General features: G+C 45.1%; 3 protein-coding genes across 3 annotated transcripts; 1 reads left to right on the forward strand and 2 right to left on the reverse strand.

The window, feature by feature from the left end:
- Positions 1-258: 258 nt before the first annotated feature.
- On the reverse strand, positions 259-3,256 carry UNG (uracil DNA glycosylase). The gene is made up of 6 exons (XM_010220655.2): positions 2,938-3,256; positions 2,744-2,839; positions 2,095-2,192; positions 1,448-1,536; positions 1,036-1,214; positions 259-513 (listed from the first exon to the last, which is right to left on the reverse strand). The coding sequence occupies exons 1-6, from the start codon at positions 3,250-3,252 to the stop codon at positions 373-375; spliced, it is 918 nt and encodes a 305-aa protein (XP_010218957.2). The 5' UTR covers positions 3,253-3,256; the 3' UTR covers positions 259-372.
- A 734-nt stretch (positions 3,257-3,990) lies between these two features.
- ALKBH2 (alkB homolog 2, alpha-ketoglutarate dependent dioxygenase) lies at positions 3,991-5,678 on the forward strand. Its single transcript, XM_088525160.1, has 3 exons — positions 3,991-4,244; positions 4,616-4,814; positions 4,955-5,678. The coding sequence occupies exons 1-3, from the start codon at positions 4,025-4,027 to the stop codon at positions 5,262-5,264; spliced, it is 729 nt and encodes a 242-aa protein (XP_088381286.1). The 5' UTR covers positions 3,991-4,024; the 3' UTR covers positions 5,265-5,678.
- A 2,600-nt stretch (positions 5,679-8,278) lies between these two features.
- On the reverse strand, positions 8,279-17,861 carry USP30 (ubiquitin specific peptidase 30). The gene is made up of 13 exons (XM_088525067.1): positions 17,762-17,861; positions 17,435-17,544; positions 16,371-16,553; positions 15,220-15,323; positions 14,253-14,351; positions 13,852-13,894; positions 13,480-13,574; positions 12,675-12,734; positions 11,499-11,585; positions 10,841-10,921; positions 9,915-10,134; positions 9,134-9,242; positions 8,279-8,562 (listed from the first exon to the last, which is right to left on the reverse strand). Exons 1-13 carry the CDS (start codon positions 17,830-17,832, stop codon positions 8,298-8,300), a joined length of 1,527 nt encoding a protein of 508 aa, XP_088381193.1. The 5' UTR covers positions 17,833-17,861; the 3' UTR covers positions 8,279-8,297.
- Between the last annotated feature and the right edge of the window lie 680 nt (positions 17,862-18,541).

The following is an 18,541-nucleotide window of genomic DNA, read 5'->3' on the forward strand; positions in this document are numbered from 1 at the left end:
TCATATAGCTTAACTATAGGAAGTCACAAACAGCCCCAAGAGCACTCACGGATATTCCCATTGCAACAGCGAGTGCAAATTAATGTGGAGTTGTGTTTTCCTTTCTTGGCTTCACGCTAAGCTGAGATCTGTTCAAGAAGGAGTAGCAAAGTAGTTCATGTAACGTTCTAACTTGCTCTTAAAACATCTGGTACATTTGTATACATAAACAGTAAAAAGAAAAAAAAAAATATCTGAAATTAAGTCTTCTGTTCATTGTCTCGACCAACATCCCAAGAATTATTCTCAGGTCAGCAAGCGTGTTTCAGAAATAAGGCAACCCTTGAAACAGGGGGCTATTTCTGATAAAACCCTCAAGCTTACGCTTGCAGCTTAGAGTGCTCTCCAGTCAATGGGCTTCTTGCCTGATTTCTTCAGCAATTCGTTTGTTTTAGAGAAATGCCGGCAGCCAAAAAAGCCTCTTTGCACAGAGAAAGGTGAAGGGTGAGCAGTCTGCAGGACGTGGTGGCGTTTCTGTAAAACGTTGAAGGAAACAGCTCGTTAGATTTGCATGTTTGCAGCTCTTTGGACAAGGTTGGTTGCTTCTGAGACTAAGCAGATGCAGGGTTTTTTTCCTCTATATTTCCTCAGTAGTCAAACAGAGAAAGAGCAGCCTGAAGAACTTAACCAAAATCTCACAATGAGATTTTTAGTCCTGCTGAACGCAGCAGAAGGACAGACTATACTAAAGCTGCAGCAATACTTAGGATTACAGTGATTTAGAAATGGTGTAACAGCAACTTTCCACCTACTCATGGGAAATTTCCTAGAAATATCAGTTCTGCCATGAACCCGAGCCTCTTCTCGCAACTAAAGGCTACACTTCTCCCATTTTTGTTGCTTAATTCTGGCAAGGATTAACTTGAAACCAAAGGGTAGTGGAACCTGATGATCTGCTAAGGAGGAAAAGCCCAGCTCCGTAAGGAAAGTGCCCTCTAGTGTCCATGCTTTAAGTTTAAAATAAAGAAAAAAGACAGATGGAAAAATAAGCTGTACCCTGTCAATAGAACTGCCTTTCTTCTGTGCATAGGCTCCCCACAACATGAAGACGACACCGTGCAAGTTCTTGTTCAGCCAAGACACCACCACATCCGTGAACTGTTCCCAGCCTTTCTCCTTGTGGGAAGTGGCTTGGTGGGCCCGCACCGTCAGCACCGCGTTGAGGAGCAGCACTCCTAGCAAAGCGGAGAGGAAACCAAACCCAGCATGAGCAGCTCCCTCCTGCTTTCCCTCCCTGCCACCCCACAAACGACCAAGTTGGAGTCCTCCCTGCCCAATGTAACTGCTAAGTGATACTCACCGAGCATAAATATTTATATAGAGAGGCCGTTTCAAACCACAGATCTATTTTATAGATAGGCTTTTTCATGACCAATAATGGAAATGATTCCAGGATCTCTAAACTCACCTTGCTTGGCCCAGCCAGTGAGATCTCCATGACCAGGATGAGTGAAGTCTTCAATATCAGTGGACAGTTCCTTGTAAATATTTTCTAAGCTGCAAACAAAAACAATCGAAGATTTAAATCAAGTTTTTGGAACAGTCAAAGCCCATGTAATCAGGCAGTTAATTAGCAAGATTGAATCCTGAAATCCTGTCTAGTAGCACTCAGATGACAAACTCACTACAGACAATTAAAGACACAATTATGCTCTTAAAAGTTTGCTCTTTAAAGTGCTTAAAGATAAAGCAAAAACAGCCACCTGCACTGGACAAAAAATAAACAAGCTTCAATCAAAACCCTTAAAGATAATAAAACCATTTGCGGAAACAAAAAACAAGGCCTCTTTGTGTGCCTGGCTGGAAACATTATCAAAGGACTCACTGCCATGACTGAAAAAGAGTCCAGGAAGTTTGTCAGAAGAACTACACAAAATTATCGGTGTTTCTGTAGTGCTGTTCTTCGGGGGAATGCACAACTTAAGGTTCAATAGTTTCAATACATTTCCTATCATTTATGAGACACATAATCACAAATAACGTAAGAGCACAAGTAAATTAACTCATAAAAATAATAGTAAATAGATTAATTCTGCAAGCTGGATGCTGCCATACCTGGGGGGTGGTGGAACAGGTTTCTGGACACTGAAACAGAGCCCATGAGCTTGATTAGGTCCATGATATGGATCTTGCCCCAAAATGACAACCTTTACCTGAAAGCAGACCCAGAACCTCGTTAGTACTGCCAACCACCCAACTGTAATCAGAATTATTCTTGAAAGTGTAACAAAAAGACGGCCCACAAGTGAAGTCTTTTAAGAACCCTTCTCCCTGAAACTAAAATCCATACCATCACACATCTATTTTCATGTTAATTTTCACTACAGACAGTGAAATAGAAAGAGTGCTAATTAAGCACAGTGGTACACACTTGTTATAATTAGTCTGCTAGAGAAAAAGACAAGAGAAACTCAAAAACAGCTGGTCCTGAGCCAAGCACTGCAGAAATGGAATAAGGTCAGGAGTTTAACTACAGGTTTAAAGCACCATTGCTGATGAGCGTAATAAAGCAATAAAGCCATTTCAGTAAGGGAAAGAGGAGCCAGGATTTACAGATTGTGTGAGAGAAACAACAGTCAACATCACAGGAGACTGCGGATGGTGAGCAGACTGCGTTAGTGGGACTGCACCTAACCCTGGTGCTGGAGGTTTGTTTTTTAGGGGAGCAGGAGCACCCCTCTCATCACCACACAGCTCTACTCACATCTTGGATGTCGCACATCTGCGTCCAGGTGAAGACCTGCTCCGGGGGCGGGTAGACCGTGTAGCGCTTCCTCTCCTGGGCTACAAACGCCATCAGCTGCAGAGGGGACACCGGAGGGAACGTCAGCAAAGGGGGGTATCAAGGGCGCTGGGGGGCGGTTCGGTCCCATCACGGGGCCTGTGGACCCCGCTCACCTCCATAAAATAGGGCTTGGAGAACTCGCCGCCCAGCTGCCGCCTCCAGCTCTCGCCGAAGCCCGGGGGCACGTTGCGCTCGGCCAGGCGCTGCAGAGCCGCCTCCTTGTTCCTGCGGATCCGCTCCAGCTGCTGCGCGCTCAGCGGCGAGGCCGGGCCCGCCTCGCCTTCCGCCGCCTTCAGCTTCTTGGAGTCATGGCCCTGGGGAGTGCGGGAGGAGAGGCGGCTGCAGAGCGGACGCCAGGCGCCCAGGCCCCGGCAGAGCGGCAGGAGCCGGGCGAGCGGCAGGAGCCGGGCGGTCGCCACCGCCGCCATCGCGGCCGGGCCGCGCGCGCCCCAGAGGGCGGCTCTTGCCGCGGCCGCGCGCACACGTGGCCTTTTCGCGGCAAAACAGCGCCGAGCTCTAACCTCATTGGCCGCTCGGCCTCTAAAGCCACGCCCACAGCCTTTGTTCTCAAACTCCCTCTTCCTATTGGTCAAAAAAAAAAGTACCTCGCTCCATCCGATTGGTTCGGCGCAGATAGGAGAGAGCGGGTCTGCCTAGCAACCATGACGACACAGCCTCTCGAAGCGCCCATTGGGGAGCACGGGCTCATTCAACTCATTCCCGCGTGACAGAAGCGCGCGCTTTTTCGCAGCAGCCGCAAGGCCAGTGTTACCCACCACCCCCCCCCCAAAACGGTCGCCGGCGCCACGCGACCTCCAACCGGCACCGCGTGCGCCCCCACCCCCCTTCCTCATCCTCCTCCTCCTCCTCCAGCCGCCTCCAGCGCCGCGTATTCCCATTCCCCCCAGCGGCCGCGGGTACCTCCGCGTCGCCGCCCGGCTCCGGGGAGCGGCTGCGCTTCCTGGGCGGCGCGGCGCTGAAGAAGGAGTGCAGCGTCTTCTGCCCGATCATGGCGGCGGGGAGCGCGGGGCAGCGCGACCGGCGGCAGCACCGAGCTCCGGCGCCAAGAGCGCGCGGGGGGCGGCGGGCGGAGCGGAGGGAACGGCCCGCCGCCGCGCATGCGCAGTGCCGCCGCCGCGGAGCCGCCGCGCATGCGCGGTCGCCGCCGCGCTGAGGCGAGGGCGTGGCCGGGGCGGCGCCATGGAGCGGTTCGTGCTGAGGCGGGCGGCGGGAGCCGGGCCCGGCCGCGGCGGGAAGCGGCCGAGGCGCGAGGCGGCGGGCGCGGAGCTGCCGCCGCCGCCGCCGCCCTTGCGGGAGATCCGCGCCGAGGGGCTGAGGTGCGAGTACGGGCTGCTGTTCGGCGCCGCCGAGGCGGACGGGCTCCTGCGGGAGCTGGAGCGGGACGTGGAGTACGACCAAGGTAGCGCGGCGGGCGGCCGCCGTTCCCTTCGTTTTAGTATCCTTAAAAAAGTGGAGTGGTATTTTACCATTCCCCATCACGCTCGTTCAACAGGCCACCGTGAGGAGGAGCCAAAGGCCCGGTTAGGTGGCTGGGTGGGACAGAAACCCTTGAATGCAGGTGACAGCTTTGGGACATAATCTGCGAGGCGCCACTCATTATCACACCGCTGTTTTAATTGCGAGTAGCCTCTCATCACGGGGGAGGTCGCAATGGCGAGCAATAGCAAGTGCCTCGTTGTTAATTGCTGTCATGGTGCTCTGGTATTGGAGGTAAAACCTGGCGCCCACTGGATTGCGTGGGGTCAGTCTGGGTTTCTCTCCTTGGAGCAGGCGAGCGGACCAAGCTGCACGTTTTCGGCAAGTGGCACAGCATTCCCAGGCAGCAGGTGACCTACGGAGACCCAGAGTTAACGTACACATACTCGGGCGTTACCTTTTCTCCGAAGCCATGGATCCCCGTCCTCGACCGCATCCGAGACCGCATCGCTCTGCACACCGGACATACCTTTAATTTTGTCCTTATTAACCGGTACGTCTGGTTCCTTATCACATCGAGCAACTTCTTGCTAAAATGAAATATCACATGTGCAGCACCACCAAGAGATCACCAAGGAGCGATCTCCTCTTTTCACTGTACTGACAGAACTAACCAATCTGTTCTGTTCATAGGTATAAAGATGGTTGTGACCACATAAGTGAACATCGAGATGACGAGAGAGAACTGGTTCCCCGCAGTCCTATCGCATCCGTATCATTTGGAGCCTGCAGGGACTTTGTTTTCAGGCACTGTGAGGCCAGAGGGAAGAAAGCAACGCGCCACATCAAGCCCATGAAGCTGCAGCTGGCGCACGGGAGCCTGCTCATGATGAAGTATCCCACCAACGTGTACTGGTACCACAGCGTGCCCGTCCGCAAGAAAGTACTTGCCCCAAGAATCAACCTGACCTTTCGGAAAGTGATGACTCTAACCAGCAAATGAAACGTTTTGCAGTCGAGCACCTGCTATTTTGGCTTTTAAAATGGGAGCCTTGTTTCTGGCATAACTGTCAGTTTCTCTTTCAAACGCTGTCTTTGATGATCCAAGGTATTGGACGAGGGAGTTAAACTAGAAGAGGGCATAGTGTCCTTAGAAACTTGCTAATAAATAAATTGCTCATCTTAAATGACAAGACTGTTGTTCTCTCAGTAAGGTTGGCTTATAACTTAAAATGCTTGTTTCAAGATATTACCACACAAGAACAGTTACTTTTAGTAGTAAGTTTGTTCTTTTATTGCTACTGTACAGTTACAAAAATACCCTGAAGTGAAAACACAACTTCAAACAGCAGTGCAGTGGTTTGACTCTAATATACACTTTAAAATAATATACACAATAAAACAAGAATAATCCAAATACAGAGATGTCATCTTGGAGGTCTGTTTCCCATCTATCTGATGTTTTACAACCTTTTACATTTTATTAACAGCTTTCCCACCATGGAAGCTTGCGGATAACAAACAGAGCACTGGAGGAGCCGCATGTGTTTGCACAGAGCCCCCTGAATTCAGAAGTGCAGCTCTGGTGGCAAATATCTGCAGAAGTCTTTGATGCTCAGGTTAGGCTGAGGGTATCTAGCAGGCCTCAGGCCCAAGACCAAGGTGCTTCCTCCCTCCTCAGGAGGGCTAAGCCAAGCCCACCTCTTCCTTCCTTTCAGCCAAGGCAAGAACAAGTGCAGTGTCCTCATCCTCATCTCTATAGCCCTTGAGGAAACTTCGAGAGTAAATTTGCAGCTGAGCAAAGAGCAGTTTATCAATGCCTTACAGTGACTGTGCTTTTATATGCATCCAACCGGCCCCTGCTGGAAAGCAGTTTTGTGCAAAAGGAAAAGAAAAATATTAAACGTCCAAACTTGCAGTAATAGGGGGCTTCATGTCACTCCTAAACTCATCAGCCTACAAGACTGTTAGTCTATGGTGCGTGTATACCCTGACCCAGCATTACAGCTTCCCAAACACCGTCCTGTTCAGGCGAACTTCACAAAGATTCACGGAGTCGAAAACCTCTAAAGAGACCATGCTGAGAGCAAGGTATTCCAGAATATTTACTACTGGAAATGTTCTGAAGTTCTGAGGTACAAATGGTAGAATGGCTGGAGCTAGATGCTTTGCATGATACTTTTCCTTAGGTGATGCCCACCCGTGCTTTACACAGCTCCTACTGCAAACTCCTGCTGTCCAGAGGGGAGGAGTTTCCCTTCCCTTCCACAAGTCTGTTAGGTGCCAGTTCAATGGCCAGAATGTTTTTGGCATTTTGCATAATTATTTTTCTGTTATTTTTCTCCCAAGTTAAAATAAGAAGGTTAAAAACGCGCTGCTGCTACCCTAGTACAGAGGAACAGGTTTCTCAGGACCTAGTGTGTCAGTTGATCTATCTAGACTGCTCTGTATATTGTGAGCACTACTCGGAGCAGGCATTGGGATCTGTGCTCTGGAATGATGAGAGTGAAGTATAGGATATACTATACAACAGAGATATGAATATTCCTATTTTGGCGGGTTTCAAGCCTCCCTTGAAAGGGCTCCGAATGCCTATGAGCTTCAGGCAGTGATATGAATACATTAGGTACAAAGTTGCTCTATAAAACTATTAAGACAGTTGTTAGCATTTGAAAACTTAGCTGCTGTTTTACACCAAAAAAGCTAGTCTGAGAATAAGTCTTTTTTTGCCTTCAAGGTACAAGGATAGAAAAGAGCTAAAAATAGCCTACATTCCCTATTCCTGATAACTCAGAGGCATTCAGATTTTTGCTTCTGCTCCCTCTGCGATTTGCCTGTTATTTTTTACTCAGTCTAGAGCAGCAAAGTGCAACGTACTCAGACCTCCATTGGATGGAAGTATTTTATATAGTGACACGAGTCTTTCCAGACTCCCGTACGACCTCACCGGACCCGTGCCTACCAGCGCGGATTCAGCCGTGCCAACTCCAGCTGACGGTGATGCCTGGGTTGCTACATGTCTCAGCTCACACTTACAACCTGTACAAGCTACACTGCAAGCTGGACAGCGTATATGTGATGAAAGATGGCAGTGCTCAGCATTGAAACAGGAAGGGTAAGTCTAGAACACCGATTACAGTAGCCTTGAAATAATAGCATTAAAAGGTGTAGTCAATACTACAAGCAATATTACTCAACAGTTTCATAGTGACAAAGGAAATTACAATACTGATCATTAGCAAAAGCTTCTCTCAATTTCACCTAAATTCCAAAGATACAGAGCAACAAATCAGTGTCTCAGGTTTTGATTAAAAATTTGTTATTTTTTTTTCTTGTAAAAAGAAAACTGCAGTTTGAATCAGTAGAGGTATTTCTATGATGTATAAAGAACTGAAATGTTTGGAAAGCAACCTAAGTAGGGAAGATTTTTTTTTGATCATGCATGCTACATAGAGATGCCTTGCTTTACTGATTAGCCGGGATATTAAATCTGATTCAGTTAGTAGTTCTTCCCATCATCTTGAGAGACGTTTATCAGAGCACAGCTGACGTGCAGCAGACTCGGACAATGGTAACGTAACCATTCAAATAAGCTCAAGGCACTTTATTGTTTTTAAAATCATTGCCTTTGATAACAGCAGCTTCCTGCCAGCCACTTCTGGGGCTCACCTGTTAGAAATGTCTGCAGCGAAAGGTATAGGATTAAGCATCTCCATCTGAAAACTTACACAGGCCTCGGGATAAAGAACATGGCCTTGGGAAGTCTCTGTTGGAAGTGTCTGTTTCACAGCTGTGATGCACACAAAATACTGCTGAAACAGAATAAATGCTTCTCTAATGCAGGGTCACTTCGGGCTGCACAACATCAGCAGCCCGCCTTTGGGTAGCTTCATTTTGGTACCAACCACAGCTCCCAGCAAGAGGCCGGCGTTGCCACAGGGCAGGGGGAAGGTAAAGGGCCTGCTGTGGGTCACTGCATGACGGACACGAGGTGCAACGTGGGTCTCAGAGGGGTTTTGTCCTTCAGCTCTCTCGGTCACTCCTCGGCTCTCAGCTCCAAGCTCTGGTGCTGCACCCTCGAGTGCACGCGCTCGTAGAAAAGCAGGTAGGCGCTGGAAGAAAGGACTTCCTGCAAACTAGCCTTGCGCACGGTGTCGTCCGAAATCCACAGCCACTGGTTGCTGATAGACAGCGGGTTCTTAGGAGAAGGCGGAGAGCGGCGGTAAGTCACAAAGTGTCCCGAATGCATGTCCCCGTGATGCACTACGACTGCCATCAGACGGTAACGGTAAACGGGGGAACTGGAGGGCAAACAAGAAAAAGGAAGGGGTCAGCAACCTCGCCAGGCACACGCGTGGAGCCCCGGCTGCTCTGCGGGTAGCTGGGCTGCAGGGCAGAGCTCGGAGCAAAGGGATGGCGCCGTCACAGAGTTCTGAGAGAACTTAACCATCCACTGGTCACAGGCTTGAAAATGCGTGAATGTTCCCAAATGGAGAAGCATCAAGGCGTTGTCTTACAAGATCTGTCTGAATTCATGTATTATTTTTTAAAATTCCAAAAATAAAATGAAAAAGAGGGGTAGGGAAGAACAGCAAGAATAAGGGCTTGGCTAATCCGGATGACTGCTGCAACATGAACCAGGAGACTCTGAATTTTGCTTGTAACATGTTCTACGCCCTTTTCTAGCAGGAGAGGGACAGAGCCAAAGACAACCACTAAAAATGAGCCAAAGAGACGAGCAAATGATTTCTGTACAGGACCCAGGACAGAAGGTAAATTCAATGATTACACTCCTTCAGGATAAAAACAGAGTAACGGAACACAAAATGGGCAGAGATAGAGCCTATAGAAAGGTACAAATCTCTAACTTACCTGTACTCAGGAAATGCAGTAAGTGGAAAAGTTCCCGGGGACATTAAAAATGAAGGGGAGCAGGCACCGTTCATAAAGAGTGACTTAGTGCTACACGGCTGCTCTGCATCTGCCAAAGAGAGTACACAGTGATTTAGCTTAGTGTTGAGTTACAAATACCAGTTTTGCTGTTCCCACAGGACCTTTCATCAGAGAATAAGAGTATTTTACTTGTTTTAATTAATTACATATCACAATGCTGCAAAGATGTATAAAAATAAAATATCCAAAGACAGTGGTAATCATTTTTACGTGATAGAAACATGAAAGACAGAATCCTTACTATGTGGATTTTTGCATTGCCTAAACGACAGACATAAATTATTACAGATACATTTTCTACCTGTACAAAGCTACCATTCCCACTGTCCTTTCTGTGCTTGTGCCGAAACCTTAGAAGAGACAATTAGATAATTTTTAGGAGGGTGTCCTGATTACAATGTGCACTCATCTTTTGGACCTAAAATATGCCAGCTTCACGCTGTTATTTTGTTGTTTTATTTGGTTTTGATTTATATTGAGCAGCACCAAATTAAATAATTGAATAATTAAAAAAACTGAGCTGTATACCTGGAATATACCCTGTTCCAAAAGTGGTTAGTTACTTGCCAGAAAAAAGGGCTCTACCTGTCCTCTTATCACACATCCAAAGAAAGACACTGCTCTTAAATTCACTCTGCAGATTAGAATGCTTTTTTCATCACCAAATTATAGAAATACATATTATTTTCAAATTAAATACCTGAAGGTTTTACTGCTGTCCCATCCTTTGTTTCAGAGGTTGTCTCTTCAGGGTTTTTCTGATTCCGATCATTCTGGCTTGATTTATGAACAGGAATGTGGTATTTGTAGATGTCCATGATCAGGAACTCATTGAACTGAACGTGCTCGTGGCGTTTGAGGGGAGTGCCTTGGTTTGACCAGCTCAGTCTTTGCAGGTGGATACACAAGCACTGAGGGAGCTTCAGCACGTTTCCATAGAAAAGGAAAGCCAAAATACATTTTAAATGAAAAGCAGCAGCTACAACAGTTAAAAACATAGTGATGGAACGGGAAAGCCTAGTGGATGAGGATTGGAATGAGTTGCAGTGAATTGTTGACAGACATTTGCTAATACCTAATAAACAATGGTTTGGCACAGTAAAAGTGCATGGGAGAAAAAAAAGGGCAAATAGTTAATAATAGTTAATAAATATCTGAATACTCAAAAGTAATCCCATGGTTAACCTCTGTCAGTCAGGGTTAACCTGAGGCTCTTAATTACCAGTGCCCTGTTGTCCACCACATTATATGATCACAGAATAAAGAGAGACTCATATAAGGGCTTCTCATCTACCTTGCACCTGCTGTTTAACAACGTATTCACTTGTTTAAACCTTCTGTATTCAGATTATTTTAGTTTCTTTGAAATGTGCAATTGCTAAACAATGTACAAACAGATGTGTATATGGATCACTTACCACGGAAAAAAAAATTGCTGCAAAACACATGAATTGCAACTGAAACAAGCTCGTGCTCGAGTGCTTTGCTGAATGACAGTAAAATACTCTCAAGTAAAACATTAAAGAAATTTAATACCAAAAAGTGAGTATCAAGCAAACAGATTGAAGAAAGAAATTACTGTTTAATAGGATTTAAAAATTGATTTTGAAGTTTAACTTGCCTCACCTTTCCTAGCTTTAATTGTTTAACAAATGTTGTTCTCTGGTTTTCTATGCTCTGTCCATGCAGACTGCCTTCTGCCTGAATCTGAAATCATAGAGAAAAATAAGAGTCATTTAATTAAATTATTTATCAGCTTGCACAGAATCATACTGCAGGTTTGCACAATGCAAACAACGATTTCTTATCTAGAACTATGCTCAGTTCATTAATTACATTTACAGTTTTCCAAAAACTTTTTTTCAGAATCTGAACTAAAAAGTAAATCAAGTAGAAATGAACATTTACAGAACAAATAGATTCCAGACTTAAGTTTAGCCTCAAGGCATTTCTGTTGCTTTTGAAACAAATACTTAGGCTATAATTAAAGACAACTGTAAAATATTGTTTAAAATGTCAGAACAAGAAACTCACAAATATTATCTAAAAAAAAACCCTGTCAAGTACAGAATAAAATATTTATCGATTTTGTAATATTAATAATAAATAAAGCTTCAAAATACTCTGCGAGGTAATGACCCATTTGAAACGTAGGAAATCACAGGCAGCCTAGAGGCTTCCTTAAGTCACAAGCAGAGGAGAAGAGGAGGGAGAGCACTGAGGCCCCGATTCTCCATCAGGGGGATTTAAATAGAGCTAGGTTACCGAAATTAAAATGACATACTTTAGTGCAATTGTCACATACAACATCCTTTACAGATTCAGAGGAGATGAAATGATGGAGACAGTGATCCAGTGTCATAGGACGACCCTTAGTATGAGAAAAAAAAAAGTTATTATTTAATTTTGTCAAATAAACAAAAAAAATCTCTTTCACAGGAACTAAAAAAATCCAGACTTCTTAACAAAACTAAGTGACTTCAAGTATCAATCAAATATCATGCAACTAACTATAGGGATTCTTTTTTCTTGGCCTGGGATAAATGTGGAAAACACTGTAGACAAAGATAATAGCTATGACTGCCTGTATGACTCCTTTAGTGGGGTTTTGAAGAACAGATTTCTGGCCTTATTATAATTTTCCTCCAAAGTTTCAGTGCTTCAGGGGTCACGGCATGCACTCTAACCCTCTGCATAGCAGAAATTTACATTTTGGTTACGTTTTAGTCAGTTCTTCCTGTCTTCCCTTGTATATTATACTACATGCTGCAGGCATGAATGGAATAATCTTTAATGATGGCATAAAAAAAAAATTAAAAAAAAAAAAAACACAAATAGCAGGTTTGTCAAAATCCTAATCCCAGCAGCCTAGGAGAACAGCCCATAGATGTGAGCCTACAGAGGGGAGTCCCAGACTTTCTGTGAATTCAGTTAGCTGTTGCTTGTCTGAGAAGACAAATCTCTAGCAGATGTTAGGTACCTAAATGTTGCAGTAACAAGGGACCCCATGAATTTTGTCAAAACAGTTGAAATAATCATTTGCATTTTTTTGCAAGTCCAGACGGAAACAAGCAATTCCATGTTGAAACCACTTGACCCAAAATGCTGTCCATCTTTCACATGATCACCTCAAAGACAGACCTGTGGGCCACTTCCCAAGGCTGATGGAAATGCACAACATTCAGGACCTGATTGGGGCTGTTTACACAGGAAGGACCAAATCCCCCACCATGAGAAACAGAAAGCTCTGTTGATGCCAACAGTCACGCTTGTCATACCAACTTGCCCCAACCTGTTAATAGTAAGGTAGTATATCAGCACAAGACCATTCGTAAAGGTAAAAAATTAAACTGTAACTACTCATTAACACTTAGGCCTTAGCATCTTGAAAAGGCACCAAGAGAAAGCTGTGACTACAAGGACAGAGTCACTGGATCATGCGTCAGCGAGAGACACATACCCACATGGCTGCTGGGATGCTCAGTGAGAGGCTGTCAAACGTGTCATACCGCACAGGACTCTGCAAGAAAGTATTTCACACATGCACTGAGCCACAGTGTATGACAGTCCACAAAAACTAGCATCCCCTGAGAGGAATATATGCTCCCTGCTGGTATTATCTGGGGAAGGAGGCTCAGCAAATCCCACCCGTCCTCAGCGCCGTGCTGGGGACACTTGGTGTTGAGCAGAAGCTGCTATTCGGCCTGCTTCTGCTGAAGCTGCCCTGGCTGTTAATTCGTTTGCAAGTTTTTAAAAGTAGAAGTACTAAACATACTCTTACAACTTGATCTACAGATAAAATTTATTTTCTGTACTTTTGCTTTACCCAGATCATCTTCATCTCCTTACTCTGGATAACTGGACTGCAACTTAATTAGGTTTTGCATTTGCATCTCAATCCCAAGTGCTGAAGGAACAGCTGGGTGACCTACAATGCTCCCCAGGTGAGTGAGTTTTCAGTGATCCTGAATAGCAAATGTAGTAAGACCATTATTATTTTATCCAATAGGATAGTTACTATCCTCACCAAGTGGATTACAATTAATTTTCTTCAGTATGTTTTGTGATACTTATTTGTTTCTCATTAATGCTACGTACATAAGTTAACAGTCTGAGGTCTCATTCCTGCAAACATTTGGAGCTTAAATCAACTATATGAGATAGTTTCACCTCAGAATGTTCTCATTTGGGAATGTTCCCTTTGTTTTTGTGCGTAAGTATTACCAGGCACACATTCTTACACCTGATGACACACAATCTTATACCTGGTGTTCACAGTGTTTGCAAACCATGTTGCTAGTCAGCCTTCCATGAAAAGGATGCTGAGACTTCCAGTGATTTGACATAGGGGGAAGAGAACCTGAAATACAAAGTTTCAGTTGTTCTTTCATTTTTAACACACCTGTGTTCTTCACTATACTTTCAAATTTTGGGCCAATAATAGCAAAAGGAACTACCTCTAAAACATATTCTGTTCTACTAACACTCAGTGGTATTTCACTGCAGATGTATTTGAGTTCAAAACAAACAAACAAAAAGCCCCCAAACCAATTCATACCATCCTATTAATAAATGACTACACTACAATTAAATACTCATAATTTCAAGATGGGGAGAGGAAAAAAAAAAACCCTTACCTCTTGTCCTGCAGCTTATTTGCTTTTGGGTTATTTCTGGCTGCTACAAAGGGAAATAAAAGATTTCAGTAATCCCACCTTAGAAAGCTTTTAGTATTAAATATTATTTCTCCAGTTTCATCCCTGATATGCTTTCCTGACATTTGAACAATTGCATGTGTGTTTGGGGTGGGGGGGGCTGGCTCTTTATTTCTTTGTATTTAGGAAGACAAAAAAAAAGATATAGTGAATACAATTGCTTATCCTTTGCCAGAACTATTGATTAATTTCTGTGAGAATCCTGAAGAATAGCATGGAAAATATAACAAAAGCATCTTCGGGTCCTAACTAGACACTTTATGCTTTGCACACTAAGGAATGTGGGCAGACTATGAAGTACTTAAGGAAACAGCGTTGGTCACCTCCAGCGAATGCACATCAAACAAGTGTGTGACGCGTGGCTGACGCTCCCGCTCGTCTTCTAGTGAAGAGGTAAGGACATGAAATAGTTCATGAGCATCCTAGTAAACAGAGGCATAAGCTTTAGAGGAAGCCAGAACGAAAGACATCAAAACATATCTCAAGAGTATGTGTGCATATAGGAATCTATCACTGCAGCAGTAAGTTAAAGAAAAAAAAAAAGTATTGTTTAGACCCCAGCTCATGTTGTAATAATGATTTGAGCATGTGCTGCAGTTTTGCCCTAAAGATTTTCTGTAAAGCTAAGCACTGTAATAGCATACACTGTTAAAAATATTCTGGGTCATATAAACTCAAAGGATACTAAAATACCTGCAGAAAAAAAGAAAAATGAATTCACAAATGCCTGTTTTCCTTGATTTTAATGACAGTATAATCGAAATTATGCTATTTTCTTTGCCTCTGAAACATAAAGGAGAGAGAGAACCACGTTTTATGAATAAGACAATTTATCATGTTCATTGGCCAGTTGCACTTACATAAGAGTTGAAAATATTAATAACAAAAGAGAGTATGCCATATGGAACGAAATTTGGAAACCTTAATGGAATAGAGCACATCCCTGGAATCAGACAGGTACTTCAGCACAGACCCACAATCCACAATAAGGTTAGGGCTGTATTCCTTATACCTTGGTATTACTGTTTACATTGTACCAAATCTAATGGTAATTAAAGAGTTTTTGAGGATGCCACTGATTCCATGTCAAATATCTAAGCAAACAGAAAACACAATTCATCAAGCACACAGCTGCCTTCCTGCACTGTTTAAAGCAAACTTTTCACTCCAGTGAAGACTCAGATTTGTCATTCGGAGCTGTTAGTACCATAACTTACATAAGTTATCTGTTATCCTGTATCTAAGCAAGGAGGGCTATACCAGGCAGTCTAACTCAGATTCTGTAATCACCTGCTCTTCAAATGAGGAGATCTGCCACCTGTACACTCTTAGCACTTCTAGGAGGCAGCTTGCGTCCAGGACATCATCTTCTGTTACCTCTTGGCAAGATAAAGCTAGAGACAGTGCATTTTAAACTGTTAGATGGAGCCAGCAGGAACAGATAGAAGGCAAATCTGTGTATCTGAGTGTTTAGATTACTTAAGCATAATACAATTGATTACAGCAGAGTTATTCTTGATTAAGACAGGTCTACAGGTACACTTAGACAATCATTATCAAACTAGTATGTCTTAGGAAATTACCATTCTCATCTGGCACAGAATACCTGACTATACATTCTTCTGATATACCAGAGAGTGAAAGGTGTCTCAGCTAAGTGATACAGGAAGAATAAAGGACACAAACACTGTCTGAAAAAAATTACTTGTGGATTAGATAAAAAAATAGGTACTTTACATGTCACAGAAACACTGGTATTAAAATAGCATCAGCCCTTCCTCATTTAAAAAATACACGCTTAACTGGCACAATTCTGGGGATGAACAATATCTAAGACACCCAAACTTCCAATGCATTTCCTAAGACACCCAAACTTCCAATGCATTTCCTTTAAAAAACAGCCTTGCATTAATTTTCTTTCATAACAAGCATCTGATTGCCCCTTTAATTGTGACAACAGTAGTCCATATTTCTTCAAATGTACATCCAAATTCATGTTCTAACAATATTTGGTGAAGAGCAGCCTCAGTAAAGCCAGACATCTTGTGGCAGCACACACCATACACATTTTCAGTGCCCCTGCTGTCCTCTGGCCAGATTTGTTTGACCTGCTGGCCAACGTGTGTGATCCTTGGTTGGCTGCAGGTCAAAGAAAACCTGAGACCTTTCAGCTGCTGCCAGTGAAACAAACTGCTCTGGGGACAAACACGACCGTGCGTTAGCCAGGTTTGATACAGGCACCTAACACCTTTTTGATCTCTGATTCTGTGAAATTCATTTGAACCTGGCCAATGAATTCCAAGTTAATAGAGGCCAACAACAAAAAGGAGGCAGCAAAACCACATCATCTTCTTTTCTTTAGGAAACAAGCCTGGAAACAATAACTTTTAAAGTAAATACATTTGTAGTTTTCCTAACATGAAAAGCTTAAAGTATCTTACCTCTTAGAAGATGCAGCAAAGTAAGGGACAAATATTGATGCTCGGGGGACTGGCTCTGGTCTGTCTTGTACTGTGCTGTAAATTCCTCCAGCCACTTGATGAAGGACGGACACGCAGACAAACCTTGCAGCAGGGAGTTCATGAAACACGTGTTTCCTAAGTTAAGGAGGCCAGGTACAAGCCCTGCCAAAATATAGGTAAGAACTACGTACGCAACACCAAGTCTAGGAAAACATTACTATTTTCAGTAGAAAGTGCTATGCTATATTCTAAAACATCATTAAGATGAAGTTATTTCAGTTTATTTTGGACTTGTACACATTAAGACTCCCATATTTAGCATATCACAACATGAAGTATTTATATATGCGACACTTTCTGAGAAATACATCATTCAATTTTTTTTTTGAATTTTCCCTGAAAAATGTTCCTTTTTAGATAGTAGCATATTTTCATGGCCAACACCAACGTTCAAGACTATCTGAAAATTACCGTATAAAAAGGAATTTAAAACTGTAATGTGCTTATTTCCAGATCTTAAGGTGGAAGCCACTTATTGCACACATTTAAAGGGAGCCACAGGCCGCTGCTGCTCTATCACACACTGCAGCTCAGCCCTCAGGGTTTTCCTTTGCTGAGATGACTATCAAGGGTTAATAAAAGGCAGCTCCACACAACTTGGCTTAGCAAGAGCCTTCCACTTGCCTTGTGCAAATATCAAATAAGGAAACACTCGTTTTACACTTATTTTTTAAGAGAATCATTTGCAGTAGTTTGCTAAGGAACTTAACACAAAGCAGACACACAAAATGTGGCTGATGCACCTGATTTTACCTCAATTCCAGCCAAGGCAGTTAATAAACCACAAAAGCAGAGCAAGGTCTTTATTTGATACAGATTTCTTAATGTTTTATGCCAAGTGAGGACATAGCAAGGAAAGCTTTACCTTTAGTAAGAGGAAAGCTTTTCCTGAAGCTAATAATGATTTTAAAGGCAGAAACACGGGGGTTTCTAAGGCAGAGGGCTGCTGGAAAGGCCCCTGGGGCGCGCAGGGCTCTCCCTACCTCTCCTGCGCCGCCTCCGCTCCGTCATGGGCCCCCAGAGCACGTAAATCCCCGCGGCGGCGGCCGCGGCGAGGCCCCCTATGACGCCCCAGTTCTTCATCACTTTATACCTGCAAGGGAAGAGGGGAGAAAGAACGGGTGAGAGGCCTGGGCCGCGCGTGACGGCGCCGAGCACGTATATAAGGGCGTATAGATATATAGAGAGATATGTGAGCGCGCAGATGTCTGTGAGGGGAAAGGGCCGGGGGCGCCGCGGGCCGCTCCGCGCCTCCCCCGTGCCCGTGGCCGGTCCCGGTGCGGCGGCGGGGCCCCGCGCTGCGGGCTGACCTGGCGGCCTCGCCGGCCCGCAGCAGCCGCCGCAGCGCCCCGTCCGCCTGGGCCGCGCCGCCCGCCACCATGCCCCGCCGCCGCCGCGGAACCCGGCAGCCGGGCGGCGCGGGGGGACGCGCCGCGGCGCGGGCACCGCACCGGAAGTGGCGCCGCGGGGCCGCGTTAGCGGGCGGACCGCCCCTAGCAACAGGCCCCTGGGAGCGGCGGGTTGCTATGGGCGGCGGGGGAGGCCGGGGCCTAGGCCGGGGCCTGGGCGGGTTCGAGGCGGAGGGGAAGGACACGGGGAGCCGAGGGGAGCAAGGGAGCTGTGTGGGGCGGGGAGGAGGGAGCCCCAGAGCCACCGCGAGCCTGCAGGCCCTGAACAGAATCGTTACTGTTGGAGAACACCTTCAAGATCGAGTCCAACCGTGAACCCATCAGCACCCTGCCTGCCAACCCATGTCCCTAAGTGCCTCATCTACACACTGCCAGGGACGGTGACTCCACCACTGCCCTGGGCAGCCTGTTCCATGGCTTCACCACTCTTTCCATGTAGATTTTTTTTCCTCATATCCAACCTGGACCTCCCCTGGCACAACTGGAGGCCATTTCCCTGTGTCTTATCAGTAGTTATTTTGGAGAAGAAACCGACACTGCCTCACTACAATCTCTCTTCAAGTATCTGCAGAGAGCGATAAGGTCCCCTGAGCCTCCTGACGTGCCCAGAGGACCGGATCTCATGTTCTTAACTTACAGGACGGTTGGAGTTTGTCTAGTGAAAAAAGTAACATAGCCGCT

The sequence above is a fragment of the Tinamus guttatus genome, unplaced genomic scaffold (assembly GCF_059628265.1).
Source record: "Tinamus guttatus ecotype Peru unplaced genomic scaffold, ASM5962826v1 Tinamus_guttatus_pri_ptg000223l, whole genome shotgun sequence".
Classification (NCBI taxonomy): domain Eukaryota; kingdom Metazoa; phylum Chordata; class Aves; order Tinamiformes; family Tinamidae; genus Tinamus; species Tinamus guttatus.